At 41.5% G+C, this 13,088-nt stretch overlaps 1 protein-coding gene across 13 annotated transcripts in view; it reads left to right on the forward strand.

The window, feature by feature from the left end:
* The first annotated feature begins 6,810 nt into the window (after positions 1 to 6,810).
* stxbp5l (syntaxin binding protein 5L) overlaps positions 6,811 to 13,088 on the forward strand; it is a 100,624-nt gene continuing 94,346 nt past the window's right edge. For 12 of the 13 annotated variants that reach the window (XR_015102187.1, XM_086123089.1, XM_086123077.1 and 9 more), the window contains exon 1: positions 6,811 to 7,483. Coding sequence is in view for 12 of the 13 variants with exons in the window: in XM_086123089.1 (XP_085979215.1) it covers positions 7,313 to 7,483 (171 nt within the window). In the remaining variant the exon portion in view is untranslated. The remainder of the gene's footprint in view (positions 7,484 to 13,088) is intronic. The other variant, XM_086123078.1, reaches the window with a different exon arrangement.

Below are 13,088 nucleotides of genomic sequence, written 5' to 3' on the forward strand. Positions count from 1 at the left end.
TCATTTGTGTATGGGCCCACAGTTGAGAGAGTATATAAACTCCCATGAATATATATATCGTCCATCCCTACTGTTCGTTTACGACATTACACAAAATGTGCATATTCAAAAGCCAGTACTGATCATTCGTGGAGGCGTTGGTCCAAAGACCAAAAACTCTTTCAATTTTGCATTCTTCCGCAGTGTTGAGATGATTATTGTACGACTGTTTGGCCTCCACACTAGTATGAAATGTTTTCCAAGACCTCGATATTTAAAAGAGAAGAAAAATTCTGTTACCATAAAAATGGAACTTCATTTTCTGAAGCGACTTTCCCGAAAATGGATGTGAATAGAGCACTTGGAGATGCCAAAGTCATTTTATTATTCGTCCATCCGTTTGATTCTCACCAAACTATTCGGTGTCATCATTTTGTACAGGGACTGTCAGCCTTTCACATATGCTCTCACCAGCGATTTAACACCCAGAAACCAATTTCCTTGTTCCATGCAATCTAAGAGACAAATAGGCCTCAGACATTTGACTTGACAGCCTAATATTCAACGCATTCATGAGAACCTAAGGGCCATTATGGATGACGCCAAATACTTCAACTTCAATAGATTTCTCCCCAAAACAAAACTGAAACGTTTTATCAAGCATCATTGTCTCGTGAATGTGCTGATTACCTTGGGCATTGGAATCCGCCACAACCTGAAAAGTCAAAGTTGTATTTAAATTTTAATCATTTCATTTGACTGCGATTGGCTGGCAACCGTTTCAGGGTGTCCCCCACCTGCTGCCCGAAGACAGACGTGATAGGCTCCAGTTTGTCCGCGACCCTTGTGAGGATATGCGGATTAGAAAATGGACGGATGGATGGATAATTTTATTCGAGCCAGAATATACTGTCATCATATACAATTTGCAGCTGTTTGAATACTTTTTCAGAAAGAGTGAGTTGTCACTGAGCGCTGTGAGCTTCACTGCAAACATTGTGCGACGAGAAACTAAAAGCAACAGGAGCAGTTGCCTTTAGCTCTGCAACCATATGGTGTTCTTTGTGCAAATTATGTGCTGTTGGCGGTTTACTAATTATCTGATGATTACAGCAGTGAAGAAGTGTTGTTGTTTCATTTTGACATCTACATTTTTTTTTTTTTGCTAAACAAGCAACTTCCAGATGTGAAATTAACATCTATGCGAAGGACAGTGTCTTTTTTTTGCTAGCTTTAATTTCAGTCATCCTCTTTTTAAACTTGTTCTTAAGGAATTGTGGAATAATACTGTATTTTCCACACTAAAAGGCGCACTGGATTATAAGGCGCACCTTCAATGAATGGCCTATTTTGTAATTTTTTAAATATATTGGACACACCACGTTATAAGACGCAATCTACAATGCATCCACTCAATGGAGCTACGCTCAAGGAAATGCCAACAGAACACTACACTACACCCTGATTTATATAGCGACGATCAGATGTCAGTAAATCTTATTTAATAAAGCAGCGACACCGTTCACTTAACCAACAGCAAGTTACAACATTGACTCGTTAACGTTGGACTCTCTTGCCGTTGCTCTATTTCCGTGTTCAACTGCGAAACCGATTGCCTTAAGTTTGAACTCTGCGTTGTAAGCATGTCTCCATTTTGGGGTTGACATATTACCATAATGACCAGACACAAGGCGCATCGGATTTTAAGGCGCGCTGTGAGCTTTTAAGAAAATGGAAGGCTTTTAGCTGCACCCTTTAGTGCGGAAAATACGGTAACACTGCATTGAAAGCAAACACACACAACAATTTGATTTTTGCAACTTAAAGTCTCTGTAAAGTGAAATAAATACCAGACCGTAACATATAATTTTCTACCGCTTATCCGGGGTCAGGTTGCGGAGGCAGCAGCTTTAGCAGGGAAGCCCACACTTTCTTTTCCCCAGCCACATCTTCCAATTCTTCTGGAGGGTTCCCAAGGCGTTTTGAGGCCAGCCGGGAGACATGGTCTCTCCAAGCATGCCCTGGGTCGGCCTGGGGGCTTCCTGCCAGTGGGACAAGCCCGAAACACCTCACCAGGGAGGCATCCAGAAGGCATCCTAATCAGGTGCCCGAGCCACCTCATCTGGCTCCTCTCAATGTGCAGCTTGACTCTGAGTCCCTCCCGGATGACCGAGCTTCTCACCCTATCTCTAAGGGAGAGCCCGGACACATTGCGGGGAAAACCCATTTCAGATGCTTTTATTGGGAATCTTTGTTCTTTCGGCCATGGCCCACAAGCTTATAAGTGAGAATAGGAGTGTAGATCGAATGGTAAATTGAAAGCTTCACCTCAACAGACCGAGACAGAGTCCTTCTGCCGATTTCCCACTCCATTCAACCCTCACTTGTGAACAAGCCCCCAAGATACTTAAACTCCTCCACTAGGGGCAGGTCCTCATCCCCGAGCTGGAGAGGGCACTCCACCCTTTTCCGACTGAGGACCAGGGTCTCAGATTTGGAAGTACTGATTTTCACACTGCGAACTGCTCCATTGAGAGTTCTGGATCACGGCTTCAAGAAGCCATCAGTACCACATTAATCCTCGACTACGTGTAGAAATTCTGTCCGTAAAGGTTATGAACAGAATCGATGACAAAGGGCAGGCTTGGCAATTGAGGGCACTGTCCCGGCTTAGAAAATCCGACATAAGATGTTCTACTGGCTGTTAAGCATTCGTTAGGAGAAATGCACTCACTTCCGTACTGTATCCTTTGCTCTAAAGGGTGGTCAGCTTTGATGAAAGACAATTCAGCTCTTGCTTCCTATTAGTCACATCCCATTTGTGTTCGGTTTTGATTCAAAGAGCACCGTCTATCTAGGCACCCAGGCTTTCAAATGAGAATTAGAGAGAAAAAATGAGAAAGATCTCTTGTTTTCATCTGCTGGTAAGTAATGACCCCCCCCCCCCCTCCCCTCAATCAATCGTTTATTTGCCAGCTCATCGATATGGAAATGATGCGGCCCTGAAACATCACAGTCTCACTTTCTCCAACCTTGACTTGATTACGAGTGGCTCTCCATCGACAGGAAGGAATTCTTAATTGGAAATTGATTAAAAACAACTTCTGTGACACCACTTTGTTTCTCTTTGTATCAAATCACCTTACGGGTATGAACTGGCCAAAAGCGATTGTTTGGTGGTCGCACTGAACTTGTACATGAATGGTGTTGGAATTTGCCGATGATTTCTGCACACCTTCCTAAATGCAGCTAATTCTCTGAGCTCATAGATGACAAAACTGTATGAACCAACTTGATAAAATTGCAAACTAAAAACATGAAAATGCTGCATGCGGGCTAAGATATCAATCATTTAAAAACCCAGCTTGGGGTCCACATGTAAACCAAAGGTCAGCCCTGCCACCCATCAAAAATTTAATGGACCAATTTAGTATCTGCAGCCACTCCCAAACTCAAGAAGAGGCTTTTCACAAAGACAAACATTCAAAAGAGAAGAATCCAACCATTCTCGTTTTCTGACATCTAAATATATGAAAAGAGGCACCCTAAACAACTGTCGACAACAATTTTTATTTGAGCAAAATATGCCCTTGTGATTATAGTTTGGTGCGTACGAGTTCTACCTTACTCATCAGCAATCATCTGAATTGCTAATCATATATGAATATTTCATAACAATTCCATGACACTGTCTGCAGTCATTTACCTTAACGTCCCTCCAAAGTGAAAATAAATATTTTCTTTGACACACTATAGAGAATATATATAAAAAAATCGGCAAACATGCAAAATGAGGCTTCAAAATTGTCAAAAATCAAACCGTGTCTTCTTCTGTAGGGCTACACGGTACGAGGACACACCTGCGAGGAAGAGCCGGTTAGAAAATGGATGGTTGGATGGATGGTTTCTTCTGTCAAACGCGTTGGGCATTTCCGCTGCACTGGGCACTAGTTTTCATGAAGAAAGAAGGAAAAATCTCGATTGTCTGGATATGCCTTCATTGTACTTCTGAGTGCGAAATTTTTCAATAGACTATCTGACCTACATTGTTAATTATCATCTACCTGTCAAAACAAAACTTCTTTTAGTTAGAGCGTTCAACATCCAAGTCTTTAGACCGAGCAAGGGTGTTAATGTCTTCATCTTTCTTACACAATAGTAGACACATTTTTCATGCCCTACTTTCCCTACAATGTATCATTGGAAGGTTCCAAAAGAAAGGACAACAAAATAACCGTTGCGAGCTCTGCTTGAGATGGCTTTTGCATCAATGTGATCTTGTCAGTGTTGACTTTTTATCATCATATCCGAATCAGATTGCAGAGTAGGTCACACGGGGCATGTGTGCCATGCTCAGAATGAAAAAACATCCAACATTGCCAGAGGGCAGAGACTGGTGATGTAAAAGCTTACGTAATATCACTCGTCCTGAGCGTTCAAATGAAGTAATTATGATACCTGATTTCATTTGAATAGTTTTATTCTTCCTCTGCACTTATAAATTGGATTCTTGACATTTTTTACCCAGCGGTATCTCATAAATGTGATGAATGTTTCAATTTGCACACTGCGCTTTACATATTTATACATCAAATTCATTTTGACCTTTTAGGTTGGTCTTGCGTCATGCAGGGATGCTGCCAAAAAGTACCGCGTTGTCATCTCTGTCACATTCCATATCAGTCTTGTCATTACCTTTTATGCAGGCACTGTCACTTACAACAACAAAATATAAATAAAATAAAACAAGCGCTAAAATGTGTTATTTTTTCACCTGATTGTTCCGGATTATATTTTGAACTAGAAAGGGAACTTTAATGTCCTGAAGGGGTTGAAAAACAATCCACAGTCACTTACACTGAAAAGAAAAGAGGGTCTGCCCATATGATGTATGTTTGTGGCCTCGTTAATGGATGAGTATGTGCAAAAAATCACTCATGTGGTTTTCTTTGATACCTTTAATGACTGTCTGTTAAAATATTTAGGAATGGTCTCAAACCAGCTTGACCGTGCTGATTGTCTGAGCTACCGCAATTATAGGACTGATCGACCCACAGGGGAAATTTACTGAGGTTTACTCACATACATCAGCCGATGTCTGTCAGTATTCTTTTTGTATTTCCTACTCCATAACCCACCCATCAAAAAAAAAACAACAACAACAACCCCAAAATATAATAAAAACTGCATCATACATGCAATGAATGAGCTAGACTCAATCGCATGCTAAATTGAACAATATGAAAACACATAGCGCTACAAATGTGTAAGTGTGCAAGTGCCCCTAAGGGTAATCTTCACCAGAAGCTCTTCATCTGAGGAGACTTTTAGCATGTTCTTGTAGCCTTAAGACCCTTGCATCAATGTGATGTGTTAATAGCTGTGCACCACTCACATTCCGATTAAAGGCCTTGCCTTGCCGGTACACTATAAAATATTAAATAAAGTTAAAAAAAGGCTTAAACGCCAGTGGAGATCAGCAGACCTGGAGTACAACCACTGAACTGAATATGCAACCTCATTGTTTTTTCTTTTTTTTAGATTTTGTCACATGGACGTTGACAGAAAGGGCCCTTTCAATGCTATTCAATTGAATTGTACACTTTGCAACATTTTTTAAAGGGGGCACCACAATTTTATTTCACATAATCAAGTTTTTGTGATACAGACTGGACCAGAACGCCAATTACTGTAGCAGTACAGTACATATACAGGTTTAATGTTCCTTTTGAAATGACACACTATGGTGCCAAAGCCATATCTAACAGAAAAGTATTACTTTGGTGTCATCTTTTGGAAATTTGGTGTGAAAGAACTATGTTGAATTGAGGGTAGGGAGATCCTATTTAGGCAAGGACCACTAGAGTGGTCAACTCTGTCTTATTGAAAAGTAATGCTATCACACCATCTTGTGGCATCTACAAGCAATTTAACATTTTTATGGCGAGAGGAGTCACTTGCAGTTCTTCGCTATCCGTGGCGGGACTTAATCGGCCCGAATTTCTGTATCAGGATTATGCAAGTACTGTACATCCATCTGGCCATAAAAAAGAGTAGAAGTAATATATAGAATATAAACAGAGCAGTTCCTTCATTGTATAGGTTGGGACTATTGTAACCAGAGTGCTCCTTGTATCAATAATAAAAAGTAAGCATTATATTACACAAATGACAGAACACACCTAGGGAACAGACTGATAAATTAACCAAATCGATAAAATAAGTTAAGCTGAGAAATTTATTTGCTCTATTTAAATGACATTACATGAGCAGGCATATTCACTTTAATCATGGGTGCGAACTAATAGATACCATAAATTCGGAACTAATAGATGCCATAAATTCGTTCCTTGACTGTCCTTCTGACTCAAAACATCTCAAATGATCTTTCTTTGTTGAAATGAGTGGGTTACAGCACAACTACACAGATGCTAACCATTGCCTATGTTAGCATTAGCCTTAAGCTAGTGGACGAAAGACGAAGCCATATGGCTGAAAAACACAGTGTGTAATCGTCTTTGTTTGATGTTTAGTTGGACAGTAAACTTCAAGTGAGAGAGGCAATAAACAGATGGAAGCCTTTTTTTCGCCAAGAATATTTAGTAATTCTATCAATGCTATGCATTCCCCCTTCGCAAACAAAGCAGCAACCGAGGTTTTTCGATTGCAATTTCCTTTAGCGATTGAGGAGTGGAAAAAGGCCGGAGAGAGAGAGAGAGAGAGAGAGAGAGAGCAAGACAGAGGCAAAGCGAGAAGGGGGCGGTGCCTAGCTTGTCGAATGTGTTCAGCACCGTGGACAGCTCCAGTCTCACTGCTTGTGTCTGGGCTGAAGCGACAAGCAATTGCATCCATCCACACATCCAAGCATTTGTCTCTGTCTTACTTTGGATTGTGTGGACCCGTGCTGCTCCTACACTGTTTGAAGTGTCAGGTTTTTTCCCCTCCCTAAAGAAGTGGATCCTGCCTGCACTGAGTTCTTTTTGTCTTCCACTCACATCGGAGCATGGCTGCGCGTCTCCGTGACTGTTACTGATGTGTGGGATGGTCCTCCATGCCGCGTGGATCCTACTTTAGGATCTAAATAAGTGGTGTGAAGTTTGGGCTATCGGCGAGCCGCATCTGCAACAACAACAACGGCAGCGGCTGTGAGGCGGTGAGTGGTCCAGACGCATTCAACAGCCAGGATGAGGTGCCTGTGTGACTTTTTAAATTGCACTTAAAGACAGAGGAGGAGCCTGACATATCTGCAGGAGCAGACCTTCTCATCGAGCATCTGCAGAAAGCCTCATTTCACACTCTTTCCCCACATTAGTGTAAAACCAAGACATCAGAAATGAAGAAGTTTCGGAAGGTGTTGGACGGGTTGACCACTTCCTCTCCAGGTGGCGGGACTATTGGATCTCCGTCGTGTGGCAGCGCCGCCGGGACCCCCACCACAGCGCCTACCCCCAAAGAGATCGACGTGCAGGAGACGCTCGTGTCAGAAAACTTTCAGCTGTGTAAGGTGGGTGCTTGCATGACCAAGCTTTGCTCCAGCCTTGCCGTGCTTGTGTCCTCCCCACCCACTTTATTTACGTTTACACACGCCGTGTTGACAATGGACCACCCCTAGGTATCCTGTGGTGTAATTTTTCATCTAGTGCTTGGGTGAAAGTTCCCCATAATGCAACAGAGGAGGACTTGCGACCTCATTTTGCCGTCTTTTTATTTTAATGCCCCCTCTGACAAATCCATTTGTCATCCTTGCACATGGGATCATATCTGGCAAAGCTGACATGTGACTGCAGTTTTGGGAAGCTCCCACCAGTATGTGTACAGCCCGCTCATGTGTCCCAAACACCCAGAGAGCATGTCGGTGAAGAGCAGCCTTCATGTTGCATCAGCAAGGACACATAAATGGTCTGGAGGCGATGACATAACTGGTGTCCCTCCCTTGCATACAAAGTGCACACAAGAGGGACCCTGCAGTATGTCCTCATAGTTGATGTGCTTTTCACTCGGGGGTGGGGGCCCGGTGCTGATGCTGATGTGCGTGTTAGTGTGTTTCTGGGGTTATACGGTAGGTATATTTATAGCACGATGCATTTCGGGGCTGACTGCAGTGATTATTCCTTGCGCTTGAAAGAAAAGGGTGAATTTTGGCGAGCCGTGTGAATAATTCATTAAGAACCTAAGAGAATGTGAGTTGTTTGCGGTGCAGTATTTCCAGAGTGGAGGGAGAGGTGGGAGTTTGTCTTTTATTTCTACAAAGGGATTGGAGGACGAGGAGGCGGCGGTTGATTCACAAGAAAAGGATGCTGCAGAGCACCCTCACAAAGCTGGCTCACAGGCAGACGGGGAGGAGAAAGTGCTGGAAAACGAGCGGCAGGATTGTTGAGTCCCATGCCGGAAGCTGCGCCTTCTCGCTGAGTGCTTTATTGCACTCTTGATATTAAATACACAAAATTGATTGAAGTGCATTAAATTCCAACTCAGCACTGTGTGTGCAGATGGATGTGTGTGTGTGTGTGTGTGTGTGTGTGTGTGTGTGGAAAGGTGAGTTACACACAATCACTCCTTTGCCTCCATCCATTTCTCACTCCAGACAGAGTTCAAAGGTTGATGGACAGGTTGTAAGTCTGACTTGTGTCGTATCAGTCTTGTATTTATTTCTACCATCCCCCTACACATGAAACTTGGCTTCAAGTCAATGGAAATAGAAAAGAAGATTAAGAAGAAGAAAAAGAAGATACATCCTGATATCACTGCCTTTATATGCAGGCTCTGTTTGAGTTTTATCTATCTATCTATCTATCTATCTATCTATCTATCTATCTATCTATCTATCTATCTATCTATCTATCTATCTATCTATCTATCTATCTATCTATCTATCTATCTATCTATCTATCTATCTATCTAGATAGATAGATAGATAGATAGATAGATAGATAGATGTATGTATGTGTATATATGTATGTGTGTGTGTGTGGGGGGGGGGGGGTTCCTGGCTAACTTCTCAAAGTCATGACTTGCGTCCTCACCGTTTAAGTGTGGGAAGTTGCCCTAACTCCTTTGTTTGGATTGCCTTTCACATGTTTTAATTTCAAAGCAGGCTGCAGTGGAAATTGTGGTGGGTGAAGTGCTGGTAGAAGCTTTTATTGAACGCTCCCTCAGACTGAATGAAATCAAGGGAGAAATTTAAGGTAGTAGGTAGCTGAACGGCTCATTGAATCTTTCCTCTCATTTCTAAGAAGAGGCTGAGAGAATATGAGCTGGGAATCAGTCACACGCTTTTGTTCTTGGTTATTTGCCAGGATTGGAGTAAAAAATAAAAGTGATGTGAGCGCTGTATGAGGACATTGAACTCAATTCACTTCACAATAAGCAGCGGTTTGGTAATTGTTTTTTTTTTTTCTTTTTCTGAAAAATGCTTCAGTCGATTTGGTACTACACTCACTTAGGTTTACTGTCAAACTTAACATAAACCAAAGAAAATTCCTTATTCTGTAGTTATAACAACCGCATATTTGTCTTAATAAACAGCTCCTTAATTCTGACAAACAATGCAAAACACCATGGATATGCTAATTAAGAGTAGTGGTGGTGATGTTAACAAACCTTTAAACAAAGGATATTTGAACAAGATAATAGAAACTGAAGGGATTGTACCATTGCTGATTCCGAATTCGAATATATAAATAAACGAATGCATTAAAATTAAATGGTTCATTCCCGGCATATGGGCCACAGCTCCACAATCTGGCAATTGACTGTGTAATTCCTTTAGAATCCTGCCATAATAAACACACCAACCAGCAAACGACTATCAAAACAATACCTCTTAGAAATAGCACTCTTGGTTTGGCTCTTGCCCAACAGCATTCCTAAATTGATCCACTAATATCTTCCCATAATAGGCTATACTGTGTTACATTACCATGAAACATCAACACTACTGTTGCAGCATCCAGGTTACACAGAGGTGAAACACAGAGAAATCGAGCACAAACAATATGCTCTGAAAATAAAAGCAGCACATGGCCCACACAAGACCAAAAGCATTAAGCTTTCCTTTGCTTACGCTACACTTGGACGCGTTGACACAAGCAAGTATGGTGAGAAATGTGCTGCAATGTCAGCACACAGCGAGTGCAAACAGGACCAAAAGGGAACAACGTGTGCTCCAAATATCTGCCGACGAGACGAGAGAACAGCATGAAAATCCCAGTAAAGTGAAAATAAATAAACTACGTTTTACAAACCAGTGACGCTGTTCAGAGCCCAGTCAAATTTGAATGACTTCCAAAAATTGCCAAGACTTAGACCTGGAAAAGGCAATGCTGCCGAGTCTAAAATCTGCCTAAACATACCGTATTGGCCCAAATATAAGACAGTGTTTTTTGCATTGAAATAAGACTGAAAAAGTGGGGGTCGTCTTATATTCGGGGTCTAGACTTTATACCCATTCACGACACTAGATGGCGCCAGATATCATTGAAGCGAATGCTGAACTTGACTCCCCAGGCCAAAGTGAACCCCTGTCACGAAGAAGAAAAATAAAAATAGCGGTAGCACGAAGAAAAATAAAAAATAGCGGCAAGAAAGAAAAGAGAAGAAAATAAAACAGAAAATGGGGAAACATAGCGACAATCTGGCGAAAAGTGGGTCGAAGATCGGCCAGGTTAACCGACAGCTGAGGAGAAATCAGTAATTTACATTTCAAAAACCAGAAGCCATTCATTTACGAATGTGATTGCACTTTAGTTTACATATTTAAATGTTCAGATATTAAGATTTGAATGAGGCAAAATAACATGCTTTTTCTCTCAAATATATTGTTAGAATCATTTGTTTCAGATGTACTGTAATTATTTTCTGTATAAAAAATAATTTGGTGTTCAAAAAAGTATTTTTTCAAATTTGAGTCTTGAAAAAGAGGGGGTCGTCTTATAACCAGGGCCGTTATAAGACGGTACTGTATATCCACTAAAAGTCCCCCAATGGGTGGAATATATCCCACTGGCTTGTTGCGGGGCTTTTTCACATGGCAAGAACGAGGCATTTGAAATCGACAGGACCAGCCTGAAGCCCTGGTCTATACACCCGCTGCGTGACATGCATAGACACTTATGGCCAACTATGAGGCGCTCTTAAGTGGCCATGCCATTGGGCTATCTGAAGGGAAGACCCATTTTTGGTGTCTCGGTAGATAGCTGAGTCTTTAGAAGAAACAATAAATTGGTTGCATTGACATAATTGTTTAAGTAGCATTTTTTTCAAATGTATTCATGCAAAAAGAGCACTGTCTTATTTTCCATGCTTTGCACATACTTAATAGTCTCGGTTTTGGCACACATGTCAAGAGCCTGAAGGAATGTTAAAAAATAACTCGTACCCCCCCCCCCCCCCCTCCCCCACACACACACACACAAAAAGAGGCCACTTGACACTCACTCATTATCACACGCGTTTGAGTGCAAACTACTTAATATTGTAGGATCTGGAGCTTGTTAAAATGTCCACCCATGGGACACCTTCAGGCCATTTCCGTTTATAATAACCTTAACAGAATTGTGTCCGAATGAGCTTTGCGATGACTCTTCATACCAACAAATTCACACTGAATGGTAAAAATCCTTCCAATGTCAGTTAGGGAAATCAAACAGGACATATTTTACAGGAAAATGTAATTACTTTTTAAATGTATTTTTTTCAGCTACTCATCTGCTGAGGATTAATTTGATTGCAATTAGATTCAACTTAGGTAAGTAACATCGTGCGTTCAACATCTGGAGTTATACCAAGGAGCTTTAAACCGAAACAGCTTGACTCTTTTTGGATGGGTTACTACGTATTTTATATGCCAGATGGAATCATTGAAAAGATGATTTCCTTTATGATATGGACATTTAAGCACAATATCTTGAAACTTTTAGAAGTGTTTCTTTTGCTCATGGCAATTGTAGACGTTCACTGCAGTGTTGTGGAAAAGTTTTGTTGTTGTACCTTAAAGTGTCAGTTCGAAAGTGTGTTTTGTTGTTTTGGGCGTGTCCCTCCAGCATTTACCAATCAAGTCTGCCAAGTATTTTAGGACTGCCAAGCTGGCTAGTCTCTTGTCGGATTATTGGCCTTGCTCACTGGAGTGCTTCAAGTGTTTCTTCGGCCTCTCGATACTCTCCATTGTTGCTCTCTTTATTCATAGAGTCTTGAAGTCGTAAGTATTTTTATTTTTTCTTATTGGTTTTGCTCTTTGCCTCCTTGACATTTTGTTTATTTATTCTTCGTGGTTCCTTCATTTTTTTTCTCCTGGCTCCTTGTGACCAGCGATTTCTGTTTGTTCTACTAAAAGCGCACCACTTTTCTGGAAATAAATATTTTTGTTGTCGCACTTTGTTCGAGCCTGCATTTCTAGAATCCAAAATCATTACTCGGTTTGGTCCAGAATTGGCGTCCATTAGTTGACGGAGATAAATGCTTGACAGGTTGAGGCTGCTCCGTTCCCTTTTGGTGATCATTAAATCCTTTGTCTGACATCACCTCGCTGTGTTCCCAGCAACACTGCAGACTCTCAATGAGTGTGATGAGTCAGTCTGATGGACTTCCAACTAGTCTCATTTTACCATGTGTCAGAGGCCTCAAGGGGTTTCTCGAGTAAGAAGGAGGCGAGGTCAGGCAAAAAAGGAAAGCTGACAGAAAAAAAAGCTCAACAAAACTATGACAGAGAATCGATGTTTGACATTCACTCGGAGCATGGAGCTCTGCGGCAAATGCAAAAGCAACTTGGCCACCAAGAGCCGCCTTAATCAGGCAGGGTCATCGGCGTTTGGCGCAAAAGGAATCTTGAGTGATGCCGGCATGTGCAGTCTCAGCAACAGACCCTAATTCCCTTAAGTCAACTTCCGCAATCACTCTCTCAAAAATGGATCTCCTGGCACGGCAAGAGAGAACGTTCCTGGCAGGATAAAGGATATATACCCTGGCACTTGTTGCACATAGCAAACACTCAAAAAAGATGCTCAAAAATTGTGCTTACAGTCGTTTATGAACAGACCAAGATAATATTCAGTTGAAATTAAATGGTGCAAATGTGCGTTAATGCTTTACATTCTGACATAGAGACGATTCAA

This window comes from Hippocampus guttulatus, chromosome 11 (genome assembly GCF_054856545.1).
Source record: "Hippocampus guttulatus isolate MCC_2025c chromosome 11, RoL_Hgut_1.0, whole genome shotgun sequence".
NCBI lineage: Eukaryota > Metazoa > Chordata > Actinopteri > Syngnathiformes > Syngnathidae > Hippocampus > Hippocampus guttulatus.